General features: G+C 39.3%; 1 protein-coding gene across 1 annotated transcript in view; it reads right to left on the reverse strand.

Moving 5' to 3' along the window:
- The window catches only part of PRKG1 (protein kinase cGMP-dependent 1), a 1,248,761-nt gene that overhangs the window by 547,066 nt on the left and 678,771 nt on the right, over positions 1 to 22,924 (reverse strand). The window contains exon 7 of the mRNA XM_044660333.1: positions 19,189 to 19,204. Within this exon, the coding sequence (XP_044516268.1) occupies positions 19,189 to 19,204 (16 nt within the window). The remainder of the gene's footprint in view (positions 1 to 19,188; positions 19,205 to 22,924) is intronic.

Below are 22,924 nucleotides of genomic sequence, written 5' to 3' on the forward strand. Positions count from 1 at the left end.
TCCTCTTGGCAATATTGTGGAAAGGAAAATGCTTATGCATTTCAGCACACTGACATGGAGCAGATGGCAGTTGAAATGTGATGGGAGGAGGAGGGACAGTTGGAGTGAGAGGAGAGGATTGTGGGAGAAACGGTGAAGTGAAGGTCTTTGCCCTATGAACTCTGTTGAGTGTGGAGCAGAGACCAGGAGCTCCAGATCCCAACCAGTGGAAAAGCCTAGTGAGCAGTTCTTCCTTACTCAGAGGAGAAAGACAGTTCCTGTTGTGGAGAGCCTCCATTGAAGGAAGAACAAACAACAACAACGGCTGAGAAGAGGCTGATCCCTTCACTTTAGGGGGTCACCCTGAAGATCCNTGTGTATAAGAGACAGCTCTCTCTCTCTCTCTCTCTCTCTCTCTCTCTCTCTCTCTCTCTCCTGGCTTGGCACATAGTAGGAACTTTATAATTTCTTGCTGCTTGATTGATTGGGAAGACAAGACACTTAAAGATTTCTAAATCAACTAAAAATCCTTTCTCTTCAGTCTGGCATCTGCTAAATTTAAGTCTAAGCAAAGGGGAACATGAGTAAGCAGCAGAGAGACCCTGTGACTTTCTATGTGTCTGTCAGCCCCTTCAAGTAACACCTTCTACAGGAGGACTTCCCTGATTTGCATCTCCTTTCAACTTCTAGCTGGTCATGATCTTCCTTGTTTTGAACCGAAGACACTAGAAATGTCCAGGAGACACAGTCTCTCCCGTGTGACTAATGGACTTTGTCTATATATCAAGCACCCATGATTTCTTCAGTATGGGAACTCCTGTGAGCACAGAGTGTAACCTATTTATGGCATTTATTACACAGGATTAAGTATTCTCACTATTTAAGGAAAGTCTTATCCTGCTGTAAGACTGGATGTTCTTGGAGGGCCAGGCCTTGCTTTATCAAAGCTCCTTGTCTGTCTACTTATACCTGTGATCTGGACCCAGTACACAAGGGCTAAATATGTATAGGATCATAGAGTCAGAAAGAGAGGGAGTGATGGGTCTCAAAGTCTGTCTAGTCCAATCCCATCATTTTATACCTGAGGCTAATGAGGCTCAGGGTTGCCCAAGGTCACACGGCTATAATATGGATTTAAGCCCAGGTTCTGTGACATCAGAACCAATGTTTTCTCCTCCACATCACATACTGCTTCCCACTGGGGACTCCCCTTTGTTGCTGTTGTTAAGTGATCCTGTCTGACTTTTCTTGGGGTTTTCCTCATAAAGATACTGGAGTGGTTTGCCATTTCTTTCTCCAGGCCATTTTACAGTCGAGGAAACTGAGGCTAACAGGGTTAAGTGACTTGTCTAGGATCACACAGCTAATAAGAGTCTGATGTCAGATTTAAACTCAGGAATGTGAGTTTTCTTGACTCTATTCATTGTACCACCAAGCTGCCTCTATCCTCCAGGTAGGCCTCCAAAGAAACCAGAGAAACAACAGATCTCTCCACAGTGAAATTTCTCTCCTTTCTCTATTCCTAAATTGCTTTTATTTAAAGCAAAAGTTTTTGTTCTGCTCATCTGCCTTTAGTTAATAGCAGCTTCCCAAAGCACAGCTTTCCAAGAGGACTCTGGGCTTGGAGATTAGAAAGATTTCTTTCCCAAAGTCAAAGCTCTCAGAATCCACACCATCCTCTCCCTAAGCCTGATTGAAAATCCCCAGCAGCAATATCAGCAGCAGCAGCCACTCCCAAGCCCCTGGACCTTGGCAGACTAACTCCAGAGCACTGACTTGGCAGCTCAACTCTGGCACTTGGTCTCTCTCCCTGCAGGCTCCCTTCCCTGCCCCTTGAAAGAGAGATCTTGCAAATCCGAAGGTGTTCAATTCACAGGGTAAACAATGCCCAGGGCTCCCAGCTAACAGGTCATTTGCACTTTCTGGTTTCCCTGTAGGTCCTTGTTAAGCCTTTCTGAGTCAGGGAAGGCTAGAAGATTCTGCTGACCCCTTCTGCTACTCAGAAGAATCCAGTGCCAAGCAGGGCATGGAGCTGCCGCTGAATCTGAGGATGTTGGGGCTCTTAGTAAGCCTACGTTGTCAGCCTGGAAGAGACCTCAAGAAAGAACCAAGTGTGTGCTGGCCGGGGGGCTCCAAAGATGAAAACACAGCCCAGTTCCTGCCAGCCAGGGTATTTCTGTCTGTATCACTTATAAATCTGTTTTCCCCCAGCCTGGGACACAGTAGGTATTCAATAACATAATGCCCCGCACACAGTAGGTATTCAATAAATCCTTGGTCAATGAATGAATAAGTGTTTATTCACTTATTTTATGGTAGGTGCTGGAGATGAACAGACAAAAGAAACTAGTCCTGGCTTGATCTCAAGAGTTTGTTTACTACCTGGAATCAAAACACAATCACAGGGGCAGCTGGATAGCTCAGTGGATTGAGAGTCAGGCCTAGAGACGGAAGGTCCTGGGTTCAAACCTGGCCTCAGACACTTCCCAGCTGTGTGACCCTGGCCAAGTCACTTGACCCCCATTGCCCATCCTTACCACTCTTCTACCTAGGAGCCAATACACAGAAGTTAAGGGTTTAAAAATTAAAAAAAAAGAAAGAAAGAAAGAAAAGAAAAGAAAACACAATCACAGAGAACTGTGTGAATTCTCTCACAGAGAATTCAAGACACAGACCAAGTCAACACCCAGTCACAGGAGGCTGAAGAGAACCCTACCTGAGAGGATTTGGAAGGACTTCATGGAGTAGGGAGAGGCACTTGAGCTGAATTTCGAAGGAAGTCAGGGATCATGAGTGTCAGAGGTAAGGAGAGAGACTATTTAGTACATGAGGGATGAGAAGAAGACCAGGGATGTTGGGGAAAGGACCAATGAACAGACCAAAATGGTGGGAACATAAAGTATTTGAAGGGAGTAATGAGTGCTCAATTAGAAAGCTGGGAAGGAGATAAAGCATAAAGGGCCTTTAAATGCTAAATTCTCTGTATTCTATATAGAAGCAATGGGGAGCCACCAGTGCTTCATGAGCAAGGGAGTGATCTGTGCTTCAAGAATCTCAATTTGGTAATATGGGGAGCAAGAATTTGAGAAGGCAAAGTCTATAGAGAGACCAATGAAGAATGGGAGCTGCCTGAAGTATCATGGCTGTGTGAATGGGGAGAAGAGGGTTTTGCATTTAGCTGTATCTGTATTAACCTCTAGGTGTACATGGCAATTCCTCTCAGAAGGATCAGCTAGGTGATGCAGTGGATAGAACAGCCTGACCTAGAGTCAGAATTCCGTTCCAATATGGCTTCATATACTTACTAGTTGTGTGACCCTGGACAAGTCACTTAACCCTTATTTGCTTCATTTCCTCATCTGTAAAACGGGGACATACTGGAAAAGAGAATGGCAAGTCACCCCAGGATCTTTGCCAAGTCCAAGGCATCAGACAGAGTAGGGCACAACTGAACAACAATAAACTCATTGCAAGTAGGGAGGGACAATTTCTTTTTGGCTTTGTAGTCCCAGTACTGAACACAATGTCTGATACACCAAAAGTGTCCCAAAGGTATATTTTAAATGTATGTTTAGAAGAGGATAAGGTTAAGAGAGTAATGTTAGGTGTGAGAAGCTAATGGGAAGTCCAGGAGGAGAAGGTGATCAAGAAGAAAGGAAACAAGGAAACAAACATTTATTGAATGCCAACAGAAGCCTGGGACTGAATGCTTTGTACATATAATCTCATCTGATCCTCCCAAAAACTTTGGGTAGGGGGTGATGTTATTATCCTCATTTTACACTTGAAGAAACTAAGGCAATCAGAGGCTGACTTGCTCAGGGTCATATGACTAGCTAAGCATCTGAGTCAGGTCTTCCTGACTCCAGGCACATCTTCTCTATTCCTTGTACCACTTAGGAGATCCTAATATCTTTTAGCCTCAACTCCTCATCTGGAAAATGGGGAAAACATCAGGTTGTTAGGAGGATTAAATGAAACAATCTTTGTATTTGGTAAACTTTAAAGCATCAGTTAAAGGATAATTTATTATTACTGATAATTATCAGTAGTAGTGACATCGGTTATGACATAACTCTAAGTAGTCACATCTTTTTTGAGTCTTGGTTTTGTTATTTAGTAACTCTGGAGCTTCAGAAGGCTGTACCACCCTTGTTCTCCTTTTCTCCACTTGCACTATGAGAACATGTGATTCCCCAGTCTCTAGAGACCCTTCCAGTGCTAACAACTTGGGATTCTCCCATAAATGGGAAAACCCATCTATCTCCATTCTGACTCTCACCAAGATAACTGACTTCCATGTGGTGTTTGAGATTTGTAACATAGTCTACATTGTATGTTTTCCTCCCAACAGCCATGGAAGGGATACACTACAGGTATAAATGGCCCCATTTCACAGATAAACAATAGGGAGACCAACAAAGGGCAAGCTTTTGCCCATTAAACAAGTTCTGGAGGCAGGCTCTGAAATGAGGTCTTAACCCATTTTTCTGATTCTTATGTCACACTATATAGTATGGTGTCATTCACATCCCCTGACTCTCTGTTAGAGATGACAGTTGAACTTGGGTTTTGATGTAACCTACTTTTAAGATCTAGCCATGATGAGTTTGAATTATATTCTGAGGTAAATCTGCCAGATAAAATCTACTAGCCTAAAACAAACAAACAAACAAAAATAAGGCCAAGGTGCTTATCTATGAGTTCTTTGGTACCGAGAAATCAGGTTCTGTTCAGAGTCAACCAGGCCCCCAGTGATTAATCTAACTGCCTTGTGAAATGTCATCAGTCCCAGGAACCCTGTTAATCACTGAGTCCTGGATGACACTGGTCACTGATAAGCTTCATGCATTTTTCATTCTTAACAGGTTGTCTTTATTTAGTATTCTAGTTTCTGTACTTGTATTTTCAAGAATTTTTTGGAATGATTTCTTTCTATAAACCCCATCTTGCCTTTTTTTAATTTTTTCTGTCTTATGTAATTCCTATAAATCCACCCAATTCCAGTCCTTGATAATCTAAGGAACTACTAATGGATGAATTTCTGCCTTTGGAAGTAAGACTAACTGATGAGATAAACCCCTGCATGGGATTAAAACCATTAATGATTGTTCACACTGATTGATAGTCAAACCTAATTGGGGGAGATCCCTTTCCAAAGGAGAAGAAACACTTATATTGAGGAGTTTATGATAGTCCTCTTTTCTTGCATGTTCAGAATTACTCATTTTCTTTGATGTCTAAGCACTAGCAAGTTCATACTTTTCATGCTCAAAATCCCCTTCACTCCTCTTTTTATCATCATCATCAAGTCATCAGTGCAAGAAGCTTTCCAATATTTGCTTCCTGCCAAGATGATCATCTCAGAATTATCAATAGCACCTGCACTGGGCAGGTTGCCCATCTTGAGATATGAACCACTTTCCAAGGTTACTGACTTGCATCTTCCTTAGAATAATTATGAGAAACTTCTCATTTCAGACCTCTCTTCCAGATAACATCCAACTATGCCTGAGGCTCCTGAGGATGCCACACGTGTAAGAGTGAGTAGAAGCTCACCTTCCAAAGCAGTATTTTAAAACTTTGTAATAGGAGACAAGGAAGTGGGTCTCTCCTGATAAGCAACATAAGAAGCATGTTTTTCTTCTTCGTATGTGTAAGAATAATCCAGATTCTCCTTGTACACATTCATCCTACAGTTCCTTCTTTGATGCTGGTGCTTTTAGCCAATGTTTTATCAAAGGTTACATCATATGTAAAACATTTTACCAACTTTGAAGTGCTATGTAAGTACTCTGTTGTTGTTGTTTGTTGTTTGTTGTTGATGATGATAATCAGCATTTCAATGACTAGAGAAAGAAGAAGTACTTTAGAGGTCTAAGGTGGTATGATGCTTACTAGGAAGCATTCAAGAGACATCATTTGCATTCTCTATCTAAGATGAGGCTAACCAAACCCTTGAACCCTACTGCAATATATTGGAGTCTTACATGGTTTTTATTGTTACCTCTTCATCATAGCTCATCATCTAGAAGGTATTTACTGCTCTATTTGGGGGATGAGCAATACACTGACTACCTCTTTTACCCTTGGAATTTATTAATGTTGATCAGAGACTTTCTGTCATATCCATCTCTGTGACCTCGTTTGAGGTTTTCTCAGCAAAGACATAGGAGTAGTTTAATATTTCATTCTTCATTTTTTTTTACAGGTAAGAAAACTGAGGCAAAAAGGATTAAGTGAGTGACTCACCCAAGGTCACACAGCTAGTAAATATCTGAAGCAAAAGGAGTCTCCCTAACTTTATGACAGGCACTCTATCCCCCCTCCCCCATCTTGCTGCCAATCTCTTGGAGTTACCCCCCCAAAAAAAACTGGAACTTCACATGATGTTTCAGGTGCTAACTATGAGGGAGAATGAGGATGCCTTGTTCCTTTTCCAAATAGTCATTCCACTAATTTACTACTATCTGTCAATATGAGAGAAAATAAACATTCGTGATGCTCCTGATATGATTATCAATATTTGATATTCTTTGTACCTGAAGTGGGGAAATATACATCCTCAAACAGAACTGTAGGGTAATTAGGGAAAAGGCTAAGGGAAATGTCTATCACTTTGATTTTGGAGACATTTCCATTGGCATGGATGGTGGGCATATTATTTCTTGTTAATCTTCAAGCAAAGCTCTGGGCACATAGTAGAAATATTTTTTTAAAGCTGAAATTGAATTGAATCTAACTATCATGAAGATTTTTTTCCCAGTAGTTCATACTACATGATCTTACTAGATTAATCTTAAACCATTATCTCCTTCATCTTACATTTGTTTTTGAGAACATGTGATGACTCTTTGCCATCCCTCAGATTAAGTCCAAATTCCATTACTTGGCATTCAAGGCCTGAAACAGTCTGTCTCCCACATTACTTACCCAGGATCATCTCATCCTTCTTACAGTCACAAATTCATGACTCACCACACCAAGAGTCATGCTTCAATCAGACCAAATGTTCTATGGCTTTTTGGATTTTACTCCTCTGGTGTTGATTATACTCTTTCCTTATCCTGAAATTCCCAATTCTTTCCTACTCAATTTCTATTACTCTTTACTGGAAAACCTATATGAAATGGCTCCTCTTGGCTACATTTATCCTTTCATAGCTAACACCTTCATCATTTCATATTCTGAAAGAAGGAATTTTCTCTTACTGGGAGAAGATGAGTTATTGTTTGTCTGTCCTTGAACTTCACAAAGTACCTCTACAAAGTATTTATTGCATAATAACATTATTACAGTTAGATATGTCTTTGATTCTGCTCTGATTAAATGGAAGCCCCTTGATGACAAGAAGTATTTTATTTTTGTCTTTGTATCCATAGTTGGCAATTAATTAATGCCAGATGAATTAAAACAGATTGAGTCCTGTATCTGATATTTACCATCTGTGTGACCTTGGATAACTCACATAGTTTCTCTGGACTTCAATTTCCTTTGCTGTAAAATGAGGTGATTGACTTAGATGATTGTTACAATCCCTTTCAGCTTTATTACTTAGTGATCCTCAGAAATGAGGCCGTATGAGAATATTATACAGGATTATAAAACAGGAACTTATCCCTGTACCACCCTACTCTCTCCCTGATCTCCTGTTATCCCCCTCTTTACTCACTCCCGGAATTATTTCTTTGCCATGTGGGCACCAGTCTTTCCATAGAAAACATAGGATTCTTTACAAAGAACTGAAGCATCACTTTTTATTATACCGAGAGGAACAAAGTCCACCCACTTGTTCACAGAATGGATCAAATCAGCAACCACTGCTATAGGAAGTTCTGGCTATTTAGCCACCCCTTGGCTTCTGAATTTCTGCATCTAATGGCTGTCTCTTTCCTTTGTCTTCCAGGGAATAGTAAACCCAAGACCAAGACACCACCATGCCTAGAACATGCCAAAGACTCAGTTCTTAAATGGAAAAAACTGGTGGAGAGAGGAGGTAAAATACTCAGGCTTTAGAAACAGCCTTTGAAGTATTTATAATCATCACTGATCATGAGGAATTCAAAAGGAGATAAAATAAATAAAATCAGCCAACTTTGCCACCTGCAGAGAGAAATGTTCACTTTCCCTGTATAGATAATTATTTCTGAGAAATTTTAAAGTGTTTTTTGCTTCATAATGTTTGGGTAAATATCACTACCCAACTCGTACTTCCAGATTCAACACAGATTTCCTTGGGCTTTATAAGTATTAATAAACCAAGTTAAGAGATGGGGGAAATGCAGAACCAAGAATCTCACATCAAAAAGATGTAGACCTATGCCCCTTAGTTGAGGAGTTTCACTCAAGGATGGAGATAGGGCTGATGGATCCTTAGCCAATAACTCCCAAGTCTACATATCCAATCTTAGTATCTATTCTGAGATCTGATCTCATATTATCCATTAACTATTAGATATTAAAATTGGCTGAGCTTTGTTCAGCTCAAACTCAACATGACCCAAAATGAAATTCTATCTGTCATTCCCAAAACTTCCCTTCTTCCCCATTTCACTATTAGCATTAAATGTACTACCATCCCACCTGCTTCCCAGAAAATCTAGGTATCATCTTCAACTTGGCCATCACCCACACTCCACATACACAACTGATTGTGAGATTTTGTCATTTCTATCTTTACAATATCTCTCACTTATCTCTATTCTTCTCCACTCACATAGCCATCCTAGATCAAGCTCTCATCACCCCTCTTCTTGACTATTGTGATACCTTTCTAATTGTCCTCCTTGCTCCAAGACTCTCTCCTACTCAATACATTCTTCTACTTGACTACTAAAGGGATTTTTCCCTTGAAGTGCAGATCAGACCATATCACTCACTTACTTAATAAACCCCAGTGGCTCTCTATTACTTCCAGGACCAAGTAGAAACTCCTTTATTTAGTACTTGAAATTCTTCACAGCCTGGCCCCTCTTACATTATTCCCCTCCATGTGTTCTTTGATCTAGTCATATTGGCTTTCTTTCTATTCTTCACACTTGATGTTCCATTTTCCATCTTCAGGCCTTTGTACTCACTGGCTGTCTCACATAATTAGAATTCATTCCCTCACGTTTACCTGACGGCATCCCTAGTTTCTTTGAAACCCAACACAACTCTCATCAAGAGACCTTTCCTGGTCTTCTCAACTGCTACTACCTTCCCCTCTAAAACTATCCTGTATTTTATTTCTTTATGGCTTGTATCTATATAGCTTAAATAATCATGTGATCTCCACCAAAGGAATATAAGCTTCCTGAGGTCAGTAGCTGTTTAGCTTTGGTCTCTGCAGCTCCAACAGTCATCACAGTGTCTGGTATAGAGTAAATATTTAGAAAAATCTAGTTAACTGATATTAAGTTCAGCCAGTCCCTAGAAAATGAGTACTCCAAAGACTAGGGTTAGGAGTCTTGGTATGAAAGTTTGGCTGCCCAAATTCCTAATTCACTTCCAGCCCATTTCTAAAATGATTCTCTTATCCTGCCACTTTTAGATCATTTTAGCAGTCTCAGGGTCAAGAGATAAGACATGGAAAATTGGAAAACTACTTTTCAAAGAAACTCAGATCTTCTATAATCACTAAGACTGTCCATTGGGAGGAAGTCTCCACATCCAAGACTACACAAACTCCAAGGGGATGAGATGGATCCATGACTGCTCCCATGTCTGAGCCAGTCTTATGCTCATCATAAGAGCAATGGACAAAGATCGAACACTTGGATGCTTTCAGAACTGTTTAGCCCATGCTTTAGCTCAGTTATCAAATATTTTGGGCTGCGTACCAGACAATTGGAGGTTCCAGGTCCAGAATAGTATTAGGTTTTGTTTGAATGTGGCAATGGGGCCCACTTCTTACTAACAATCTTTGGCTTGCTAATCCCTGAAGCATACCAACAACTAAGGAGAAGTGAATGAAAAATACCCTGTGATAAAGTCAACCTTTCAACTGAGCCTTAAGAGGAGCAAGGGATGCTGGGAGGTTGTGGCTGAGACTAGAGAGCAGATAGGTGGGACAGTCTGTGCCAATGCATCAAGGTGGCTCATGTAAAGTCCTTCTTGGGGAATAGCAATTTAGTTGGTTTGGTTAGAACATAGAGAATGTGAGGGGAAGAAATGTGAAAGATGTGATGGCACTAGATCATTCGGAATGTCCAATAGACAAGTTTGTATTTTATTCAAGAAGCAATGGGGGGAGTCATTAATGTTCAGGAGAATAGCATATGTAGCTCTCTTATCAGCAGTATTAATAATCTTATTCCCTTTGCTGGAGGGATCTCGATGGTTTTCATTGGAATTATTGGAAATTAGAAGTTGATTCAAATTTCTGAAAACAAAATTTAAAATATCACCTCATTTTTAAAACCACCAGCCTTTAAAATTTTAATGAGTTAAGTATAAGAATCATATGGTAGAATAGTGCATACATTATCTGGCATAGTCACTGGCAAGGGTCTTTCTACTGGATTAATTTTCTTTATTCCAAAAGAGCAAATGAGGGTGGGATGACATTTCCAGAAATAATTGTGATTTAAATTAAGAAGAAACCAATTACATTTTTTAAGAATAAGAAAATAAATTTGTATATAACTATCAATATTTCTCACACTCATGCTTCTTCTTTCCTAGCTAATTCCTCTGTTTCTGTCCTATGACCAAAACAAGCCTCTCAAAATGGGTCTGGCCTTAGATAAACAAAGTAATAGAAAATATGAACTAATTTGTATATTATTCTAGTCAAATTGTTATAGAATCAAGGTAACCACATTTCATTGCCTGGATTTCCTGGATAATTGGTTAAGTTTTTTCATTTAGTTTTGAACATATAGAAACAGCTATAAATACTCATCTTTAAAAAATGAACAGAAAGGCAACATTTATTCAATTCATTTTAGGGCTATTTCTTGATTCTCTCTAGGCCCTCGGGATGTGGACCTGTGAAAATTGGCATAGCTAAATCTGTATTAATTAACATAAACAGAAACTAATAAGCAACTGTGTGATCTGGTCTCTGGAGAAGAAAAACCAATATCTGGTTATTAACAGAGGAGAAATATATGTATATATCAACTAGAATGGGGGAGCTGAGAACAGCAACTGTTGGAAATAGAGCTTGCTCTCCCCAGCCAGGATTTAAGGAATTTCTAGGGTCCTTCCCTCCCTTTGCCAAAAGGCCTTTGATCTTCTCTTGCTGACTCCTACCACTATTTTTCTTGTTGATGGAGCATATAGCCGCTCATCTCTCCTTTTATTCAGAAGACAGTTCTAATTCATATTCATCTCCAAACCTGCTATGAAGCTTTAGAGTAAAAATGGCTCCCTCATTGGTCTCCCACCAAACAGCAATGAATGTTAAAACTAATTAACCTCTATGAAATATGGCCATAGCTACTTATCTAAAAGGACAAAAATGCCATGACTTGTCCATTTCTCAAAAGTCCCTTTCAGTTCTTCCTGTGCTGTTATAAAGAAAATGTATAATTAAGCTTTTACTCCAGCTCTCTTTCCTAATCCTTTTGTACCCACCACGTGTCTCTCCATTGACCTGTGGGTGATACATGCTTTCAATTCTTCAAAGAGTTTAGCACACTATAACTCACAGGACTGTACCATTGCTTCTTTGACCCATCCATTTTATTCTCATTTGCTGGCTCATCATCAGGTCATTTCCCTTGTCTGTGGCAATACCTCAAGGCTGTACCCTGGGCCCCCATCTCTTCTCTCTCTGTACACTCTCACTTGGTGATCTCAACGGCTCTCATAGATTTAATTTTCTTCTCTGGGCAGGTGCCTACCAGATCCATTTATCCAGCTTTAGTCTCTCTTCTGAGCTCCAATGCTCTACCATTTCCTTCTTTCCCTGGGTATCCTCACCAGCCAGCACATAGCTTTCTACCTGAGATAAGTTTACTTTATCAATCAGATGAATGAATTAAATTGTCCAGAACAGAAATTCCCCAGGATTCTCTACTTCTTTAAAATAATGAAAAGTATCCTCTCTTCTCCCATAGCAGCTATGTTTGTGTATCCTAGTGCTGATGGAAAGAGGAGAGAATCCAATTCCCCTTGAGAATTAAAAACTATGTGTGTGTCTGGAGAAGACAGGCTCTTGAAGTCTTTTATCTCCAGCATCATTAGTCCCAGATAATCAATTAGTCCCAGTGTCAGCTCCCATTTTCCTGTCCATGAGTAACTTACATACCAATGAAGTCACAAACTCTCTAACGACTGGAAAAAAACATGGTGCCATTAACATAAGAGAGTAGGGGGAAACAATCATTACAGATGACCCTTTGGGGCTCAGTGCTCTTTGGTACCATATTGTCTTCTAAATTTGATGTGTCAAATAATTGTAACTAACATGATTTGGTTAGACATTTGCTTTTATGTTCTACTTTGCTTACAAATGGCACCAAAAGGCTCCCTTTCCTAAGCCAGCTGATATCTGATAGCTCAGACCCTCTTATTAACATCTGTGTGACCCCTGATCGGCTGACACCGAGCTCAAGTGGAAGCAGGCCCACCACAGAGAGAACTTCCTTGGATAGTGCGACCACAGATATCTTTTTCCATCTTTATTTGTATGAAACAAGTATGCTGGTGATGGGCCAGCTTCACTGAGCTCCTTGGCTCTCCAGACTGTGATAGGACATTAACTGGGCACAAAGAACACAATTTCCCATGGAGTGTCAGGCCTTTTTTAAAAGTCTGATGTGCTTCAGATAATTATGTGCAAAAACCTACTGTGTCGAGAGAAACTGAATTAACAGTCTCATCTCAGTCTTCTGGAAAAAAAAAAAAGGCAGCCTCTCACTGATTCAGGCTCTTAGTGATTCTTCTCCATTAAAGCTTGTTTACCTGAGTATCAGGATTATGATAAACTGCTTCTGGGAGTGGACAATGTTAGTGGGAGTTTCTATTTCAAATAGTGCTATCCTTATTGAAAAAAAATGTCCAGTTTCTTTCCTCTTTTGACAACTTTGCCCTTGCTCCTCATTTTGGAAAGGATTATTTTGCCGATCATAACAAGGATTTAATTACCTGGGATAGAATTGGGCTTCATGAATGAACACAGGCCAAAGAATCAGAGAGCCATAGACTTGGAAAAAATCATTATAAGGCCAAAGGGTGTGGTCCACACCTGCTTGAAAATCCCTTCCACAAAATACCCATCAAGTGGTCATCCAGATTTTGCCTGAAGATTGCTTGTAAGAGAAGAAACCATTGCCTTCCTCTACAATAGGAGGGTTCTGACTGGCTTGCCTTACATCAAGTAATAATAATAATAATAATAATAATAATAATAATAATAATAATAAATATAACATTTATATAGAACTTGCTATGTGCCTGATACTGAACTAAGCACTTTGAAATTATTTACTCCTTTGATCCTAGGGGAGGTAGATGCTATTTTTATCTTCATTATACAGATGAAAAAACTCAGGAAAACAGAAGTTAAGTGATTTACCCAGGCTCACATAGCTAGTAATTATCTAAGGTTGGATTTGACTCCAAGTCCAGAGCTCTATCTACTGTACCACCTACCTGAGCATTCTTGCTCATTCCTTCCAAAACTTTCCGTTGTTACCCCTAGAGCCATGCAATACAAATTTAACCCTTCCTCCCTGAAAGAATCATTTAAATACTTGATCTTTATTCCACATGACCGCCCTCAAAATGTTTAAGGAAAATTCCTCCATCCTTCAAATAACGATCCTATGGCATGATCTTGAAGCCCTTGATCATCCTGGTAAGTCTCCTCTGGACACTCTCCAGATTCCAATGTCTTTCAAAAACTGGGGCAGTGAGAAGAGAATTCAGTGCCCCAAATTAGGGCTCATAGAGATAGAGCACAGCAGGATGACATTATATCATTTTGGATATATCCCATTCTGGACATTATGACTTTGGAAAGGCTGTCTCGGGTTGTATTGATTTGGGAGCTGTCATGTTCCATTGTCTTGCTGCCATCTAGGATTACCTCTTACTTAGGAAATTGCTTTGTTCAACCCATTGGAAGACATCACATTTATCCCTATGAAATTTTATCTTCTTAAAAATGATAGCATCACAGCCTGATAATAGAAGAGAAATAAGATAACCTCATTAATGAAGATTAAAAATGCCTTTTCAAAAGCAAGAATAAGACACAATTTCCAACAGATATAATCTAGGTTTTTGAGATTTTCTTCCTTTCCCCCTTCTCCTTCTTTTTCTGTGCCCTTCTCTTCTTTCTTCCATTTCTGCTTTCCTTTCTTTGTTCCTTCCTTCCTTGACCACTTACCCTGCTTACTGGGTAATTTCATCCAATCCTGCCTTTAATTTTTTTTATTTTAGCTCCCTTTTGTATGTAGTCTTCCTCATTCAAATATAAGCTGCTTGAGGGCAGGGACCATCTTTCTTTTTACTTGTATTTGTATTTCCAGAGACCTGGTACAAAGCAAACATTTGATGAATGAATGTTTCTTTCCTTTTTTCTTTGTTCCCTTGAATACTTCTTTTCTCTCTCCATCTCCCTTGGTTGCTTCTTTGACCTCAATAATGGACAACCTAGCATTCATTTAAAAAAGATCCCATGAAGAAGAGATTTCTCATGGGTGATGAGTGTGAGCCAATCCTGGTTAATACATTGATTTCTCTGACAAGTGGAGCCTGAGGTTCTTTCTAACTATTAAAAAATATCAAACTGGTATAGAATTGTTTGTTGAACTCACTGTTTTGCTATTTCTCTCATTTTGTTCTTTCATGACCACTATCTGTCAGCACAGTTTTTCTTGTTCTGCTGGCAGATGGTGGTGATCTGTGTTAAACAATGGGCCTAGCAAAGTCCTCGAGGCATTTTAGAGGCCATTTTTATGGTGTTAAAAATGATCCTTATAAAATTTACTTGCAGACAGATGTTTTGGTTAAAAGGAAAAGACAGGAAGGGACCCATATAGGGTTTGTTGCTGCCAATAATCTCCCAAACCTGCACCTGTGCATTTCTAAGGAAACTTGTTTTAATCCCCTATTAGTTTCCTCCAGTCATCCAGAATGGATTTCGGGGTTCCTTTGCCATTGGTCAGTGTGTACACAAGGAAAACAAATTCATTTTTAAGTTAGTCTAAGCCAAATGTAGTTAGGAAAGTAAACAGAAGGCAGGAAGACTGATTCACTGCTGAGTAAAAACAGAATTAGGGTCTACCCAGCATATATAGGCAATAAGATGGTTCAGAGCATAGAGCATTCAACAAAGAGCCAGGAAGATTCATCTTCCAAAGTTCGAATCTGGCTTCAGACATTTACTAACTATGTGACCTTGGACAAGTCACTTAACCCTCCTTGCCTCAGTTTCCTCGCCTTTAAAATGAGCTGGAGAAGGAAATGGCAAACCACTCCAGTAACTTTGCTAGGAAAACCCCAAATGGGGCCACAAAGAATTGGGCATGACCAAACCAATAACAACCAAAGCTTTGTAAAACCAGAACCCTATATATGTGCATCTCCTATTCTGCTGAGCTGCTACCTACCTGGCCACTTCCCATCCACCAGAAGTTAATTAAAATTCTTCTCTTCTAGCTTTCCCTCTTCATTTATTAACCTCCAGCCAAAGGCACCCAAGTGGGAGGAATTACTCCACAGAAGGGCTCTAGAACCTCTGGGTTGAGAAATTCCCCAAAGAGCATCTGCTCAGGGATTGGTCTTTGAGTGGTAATTCAGCAGAGTTACAGCAAATGGTACCCTATCAGTCGACAGCTAGTATATGCTTTTGTTTCCAAAACTGATGGGGTATGGATGGGAAGGGGAAGGGGTGGGGAATTAAAGAAATCAACATCTGTAAATTAAGCAAATTAGATTTTTTTTTCCTTAAAGAAAAACATACATTAGCTTCAAGTGATTGAGCCTCCAAACATTTCTAGGAAATGACAATTTAAATGAAAATGAAGAGCTTTTTCTTTTGGTAGCCTTGGTGCACCACTATGCAGAATAGCCTGCATTTCCTGGATCTGTCCTTTCACTTGCATCCAGCTGTCTGGTTTTCTGGTTCTGATTTGAGCCTTTGTTAAGAAAATAAACCAAATTTGCTTAATTAGAATCCTCTGTGAACTGCCAGTGATGTTAGGAGATCTTTGATTCCTTCTGAGATTGTCTGGAGAGATGGACTGCTTGCTGCTGTTGTTTTTTTGTTTGTTTGTTTCTAGCATACATTTCCAAACAGCATTTAACTGCTTACTGAGAGGCAGCTAGGTGTGGAGTATAATCCAATTAACCAGCATTTGTTAAGTACTTCTTGTTGTTCAGGCATTTTTTCTGGCTGATTCTTCTCTTTTTGACCCTTTTGGGGAGGCTTCCTTGGCAAAGACCTTGGGTTGGTTTGGAAATCCCCATTGCTTTCTCCAGCTTATTTTATAGATGAGGAAACAGGGTTAAGTCATCATCCAAAGTAATATAGCTAATAAGTGTCTGAGGCCAAATTTGATCACAGGAAGAGGAATCTTTCTGTCTCCAGGTCCCACACTCTTATCTACTACAGTTGCTCCTGCTATGTTCCTGAAACTGGGCTAAATGCTAAAAGTTCAAGGAAAAGGGGAGCAAGTAATCCCCGCCTTCAAGGAGATCACAGTCTAATAGGGGAGATAACATGCCAATCTTTTTTTTTTTAATTTTTTTTTTTATTATTTTAAACCCTTAACTTCTGTGTATTGACTTATAGGTGGAAGAGTGGTAAGGGTAGGCAATGGGGGTCAAGTGACTTGCCCAGGGTCACACAGCTGGGAAGTGTCTGAGGCCGGATTTGAACCTAGGACCTCTCATCTCTAGGCCTGGCTCTCAATCCACTGAGCTACCCAGCTGCCCCAACATGCCAATCTTTATGAAAAACAAGACACAAACAGAAGTTTGAGATATTAACCAAAAGTTAAGACTAAGATTAAGGGGGTTTGGGAAAGACTTCTTATAGGAGATGCAACTTTACCTATTATTTGTAGGAAGCTAGGGAAGCCAGCTGATAGGGGAAGAGAGAAAGCATTAGAGGTATGGGATGCAATCACTGAAAATGCATAGGTAGGTTCAGATCTGGGCTCAGACACTTCCTAGCAGTGTGACCCTGGGTAAGTCCCTTCACCCCAATTGCCTAGCCCTTATAGCTCTTCCCTTTGAATTAATGCTTAGTATCAGTTCCAAAGCATAAGATAATATTTAAAAAAACAATAAAGCAAATGAATAGAGTCTGAAGATACCACATCTTATGTGAGCAACAGCAATATTGAGATTTTTAAATTTATTCCTAGAAATGGATAGATATCTAGAGTCAGAGTCAGGAAGACCTAGGTTTATATAGTTAACAGCTATGGAACCCCAATATGGCATTTTATTCCTCCTGACCTCAGTTTCTCCTTCTGTAAAATGAAAGGTTTGTACTCACTGATTTCTAAACTCACTAACAACTCTAATTCACCTGCCTTCTGGGGAAGACTGATAAAGTAGATATAAACTTGAATTAAGAGCCTCAATTCTCATGTACCTTAGATATGACATACATACAAGTAAGTACAATGGGGAAAAAATCCATTTGATTCAATTCAGTCCTACCCAGCTGCCAAAGTAATCTTCCATAAGAGCACATCTGACCATATCTATCACTCCTTTAAGTAATAATATCCAATGACTCCCTATTGCCTTGAGGATAAAATACAAACTCCTCTATTAGGCTTTTAAAGTCCTTTATAGCCTCATACCATTCTACTTTTCCAGTCTGATCATACATTAACCCTTTCCTGCACTTTCTGGGCTAACCAAGCTGGTCGTAGTATTATTCCTTTTAGGAGATTCTCCATCTTCTCTGTGTATCTTTTTGACTGGCTATTCCACAACTAGAAGGCACTTCTTTATTTCTGCCTCTGACTTCCTTCAATACTCATATCAAGTACCACATTCTGAGGAAAGACTTTTTTCTGCCCCTCTAAGCTGCTAATGCCCTTCTTCCTGAAGTTCCTTGTAAATTGTATATTTCTTTTGAATATATGTATACACACACACACATGCCCACAGATAGCAAACTCTTTGAAACCCTAGTTATAGCCTTACTTAAGATAAATGAATCCTTTTCTCCTAGAACAGTGATGACAAACCTTTTAGAGGGTGGATGATGTCCTCAGGCTTACATGGAGAGGGAGAGGCGAGCAGCCCAGCCCTACATCTCTTTGGCTTTCTAGTAATGAACTCTGGAAAATTCTATGCTGGGGTGATGGTTGGTATGCCCACAGAGAGGGCTCTGAGTGACCACTCTGGCACAAGTGCCATAGGTTTGCCACCATGGAGGTTTTATTCTCACCTGTACATTAGAGGGAAAAAATAGTGTCCCTCTATGGTTCCTTTTTATTATCCCATTCAAAGACAGGACCTTGAAATGTGACACCTATTATATCAGTAAAGGGCAGCCCTATGTAGACTGTTACGTTCTCTCCATATTATGCTTGTCAGATGCTCTTTTGGTCTCTTTATTCCTAGCTAATGTCTCTGTTACCCTGTTTCAGAGTTTTATAGTCTCCATTTTCTTTTACTAATCAAAAGGAGCTTAGAAAAAGATCAGTATTGTTTTAAAAAACACACACATGTGTTTTCCATCTTAGAATCAATAATGTGTTTTGGGTCCAAAGCAGAAAAGCAGTAAGAGGTTGTGACTTGTCCGGGGTCACACAGGGAGTGTCTGTGGTTATATTTGAACCCAGGACCTCTTGTCTCTAGGCCTGGCACTCAATCCACTGAGCTACCTAGCTGCTCATGAAGATCAGAATTGGCTTTTTTACACTAAGGTATAAAGAACAAAGAAGTAACAATTTTCCATTTCTGGGGATTTTGAAAGGGCTGAAAGTCACATATTCTTGGGGGGTGGGGTGGGCTCATATTGTTTTCTTTTTTGTCTTTGTTTTCCCAGAACCTAACACATTACCTGGTGCTTAAAAATATAATGTCAATTTCAGTAAATTGAAAGATGCTTGGAGTTCTAGTGATTGAATTTTAGTCAAGCAGATCTGAAGTCATCAGGCAATAGTCATGGCAAATGCTGATAGAAGTGGAAATTGCCAAGCTGAGTTTTACTCAGAAAAATTAAGTCCGTAGTTATTGACTCCAAGACTTACCAACATAGAATCTGCTGTTTGTCTAAGCCTAAAAAGAAAGAATCAAAACTTTGAACAGTAGCAGTCTCCAAGATGACACCCCAATACCTTTCACAAAAACATTATTATGGGAAATGAGGCATCCTTATAAGACCTAAGTGATTAATTTTCCAGTGAGTCAGTAAACATTTCTCAAGCACCTACCAGGCACTATGCAAAGTTCTAGAGATACAAAGAAAGGCAAAAGATAGTCTTTTCTCTCTAAAAATCTACAGTATACTTATTAGGTAAGACAACATGCATAACAACTATGAATGCAAAATCAATATTATTCAAGAAGTTTTACTAGATGCTTGTGGTATTCCCTATTAGCTGAAGACTGATTCTAGAATATCATAAAAAATTTTAAGGACTGACCTCCTCAGACTGAAAGTCTTAAAAAAGTGCCTTTGATTATTGCCACTATGTCTGAGGAAGATCATTGGAGAACTGGAGCTCATCCAGATGAGTGTGGCCAAAAACATAGCAAATGATGTTGAGATGATACCACATGAGGATCAGTTAAAGAAACCTTCAACCTCTTGAAATTCTACTGGCTTCCTTTTGTTATTTCTGATTTATCCTCTATATGGCTTGCTTTGTATTTATTTGTTTGTGTGTTGTCTTTCCCATTTGATTGTAAGTTCCTTAAGATCAGTGATAGTCTTTTGCCTTTTTATCCTTAGGTCTTAGCACAGTTCCTGGCATAATGAAACAAATAAATGATTGAGTTGAAGGACTTGGTATCTTTAGCCTAAAGGAGAAAAGACTCAGGAAAGGATAAAAGAGCTATTGGTTTTGTTTATTTGTTTAAAGTATTCAAAAAAAGGCTGTACATATAGAAGAGGAATTAAACTTGTTCTGTTTGGTCCTAAAAGGAAGAAAAAGAATCATGGGTCATAGTTACAAAGAGGAACATTCAGATTGAAGAAAAAAAACTTCACTTAATATTTATGGCTACCCAGAGGTGGAAAGGATTCTTTTGTATCTCCAGAGCTTAGCACAGCACCTGGCATAGATTAAATACCTAATAAATGCTTACTGACTGATAAATCAACTGATCGACATCAGTTCTCCATATACTTGACAACCACTTTTTTGTTTCCTCTAACTCTTCATATCTAGGCTAAACATTTCCAGGTTCATCTTTAGTCCCTATGACAGTGCCCATTTAAGGTTCATAGAAGTCATATTTATTATCAAGTATCCACAACCGAGTCACTGAAACATCCAGTTCTAAATGTGTGCTCAGAATTCTCCTTAATTTTAGAAGTCAGGAACTTTCTTTACAGCAAAAGGGAAAGCTCAAAGAAGCTATCAATTTTTACTAGATTCTAATCATGAGACTTAACCGGCCTCCAAATAATAGGATTTTAGACAAAAGTGATTAGATAAAACCAGAGAGATATTCTGATTTTACAAGCCAGCAAGATCCCAAGAATCCATTCATGATAATGAAAGGTTTTAATTAAGCATCTCCTGTATCTATAAACATTGTGTAATGTCCACTAGAATCAAGGAGTGTGGAAAGGATACCACCCTGCGCTTATGAGAATTTGTGCTCATCTCCAGAGATATCTGTATACTTAAAAATAAACAAATGGCCAATGAGTAATCATTAATCATGATTGAAATGTTGCATTTATTACTCCAAAAGAGCAGGTGATGCATTATGCCAGGGACCATGCTTTCAACTCCCTACATATCTATCATTCTTTCATCAGGATGTTTTGTTTTGTTTTGTTTTTAATGTCTAAATCCTAGGATTGCCTCTGCTACTGTGTATGGCCTTGGCCAAGATACTTCATCTCCTATCATCTGTAAAATCACTCAATTCCTCTCCCTACATGTCATGATAGCATAAAACCTGAGTTATAACTAGCCATTCTGGCATCTAGAGAAAGGTGGAGCAGGAGAGATTCAAGGAGATTAATGTTCTGAAGTCATCAGCCAATAGTCATGGCAAACAATTACAGGATGTGGAAATTGCCAAGCTGAGTTTGACCTGGACAAATTGGGTCAATAATCATTGACCCCAAGGCTTGCCAACATGGAGACTAACTGCTCTTTGGCCAAGCCTAAAAGGAAAGAATTAAAATTTTGAATTGGTGTAGTAGTCTCCATGATGACACCCCAAATAGCTTTCAAAAACATTAACATAGGAAATGAGGCTTTCTACATTGCTAAAGTAGTTGCTTCTGTTGGGAGTGGGTGCAAAGAGAACTGAGAGAGAACACTCCAAAGTGGTAGTTATGGTGACTACTAAACTTACTACTTGGTGGCAAAGTCCTAGAACCTCACTCTAGTTATACCCCACTTCAAGAAGTTTCTAAAGATTTGACAGTAGAATGCAAGGTAGGACCTACAACCTAGAAAGGTTTCCAGTATATCTCTAGTATTATACTTTACACTCTTAATTCAAGGACTATATTCATTGAATTTGGAGTGCTCATGGACAGGTTAGCCACAGAGTCAAGATGTTTTCAACCATGATAATCCATAAACACTATCTATATCAAGTGATTGAGGGATTGCAGTTTTTGTAGTTAGAGTCATCAAACCCAATACAGTTAACATATCCCAAAACAGACAATGGGGGCTCAATTAAAGTGACCTTCAAAGCTCCCCCTACCTCTGACATAGTATTTTCTATTTTAAGGTTAAAATTATATTTACCTCCTTAAAATAAGATACACATCACATGGGATAGGTTGGTATCATGAAATTAATGTGTTCCCAGTCCTAAAGGGTTTTAATTTATTGCAAAAATGTGAGTTCTAAAGAGAAGCAGGCTGCTAGGACTCCCCTTTTAGGATAAGCAGAGATTTTATCCCTCTCAAAGTTAGGCAGAATGTAAACTCCATAAAGCTAAGGATTATTATAGACTTGTATCCCTATTTTCTGGTCCCTGAACAGTATTGGCAAACAGCAATTTTTTGGTGAATTGAACTGAGCAAATTGAGCAGAGGATACCACAAAAGGAAGTCATTATTGGATACAAAACATTTTTTGCCCTGAGGACAATACAGGGAAGTTTCAGAAAAACCAATTTTCATACTCACTATAATAGAAAAAAAAAAAAAAGTCCCTAACTTGTAGGTCTTTCCCCAAGGGCTATCTTGGAGGTCTTCAAGCAAAATCTAGATGACAACTTGTCAGGCAAATTGGAGAGATGATTCTTCTTCAGGTATGAGTTGGATGAAATGGTCTTAGAGATCCTTTCTACTTCTGAGATGATGAGATTCTATAACCATTAACTGGGAACTTTTTTTTTTCTACTTAGAAGTTTTCCCAAACTTTCAAACTGTATAAAATCACAAAGAAGCTAAGTAGTATAGCGGCTGGAGCTCTGAGCTGGGAGTCACGAAGACCTCTGTTCATTGTCTGCTTTAGATACTTACTAGTTGGGTGAACTTGGACAAATCGCGATCTTCAGCTTCAGTTTCCTCCTATATAAAATGGGGATAATAGCATCTACTTCCTCAGATTTTTGTGGAGAAAAAAAATTAGATAATATTTGTAAAGCTCTTTGCAAACCTTAAAGTTCTCTACAAATGCTAGCTGTGGAGATCATAGTGCTTCTGGACAAGCAGAAATGAAAAGAAGTTATTTCCAGCTCAAAACAAAATGTACAAAATGTAACTGTGAAAACCTGAGACCCAATTGGGGAGGAGGGAGAGGGAAAGAGGGAAGGAGGGAGGAAGGAAGGAAAGAGAGGGAGGGAGAGGGAGAGGGGGGGAGAGAGAGAGGGAGAGGGAGAGGGGGAG

Source organism: Gracilinanus agilis, chromosome 2, assembly GCF_016433145.1.
Source record: "Gracilinanus agilis isolate LMUSP501 chromosome 2, AgileGrace, whole genome shotgun sequence".
In the NCBI taxonomy this organism is placed as follows: Eukaryota; Metazoa; Chordata; class Mammalia; order Didelphimorphia; family Didelphidae; genus Gracilinanus; species Gracilinanus agilis.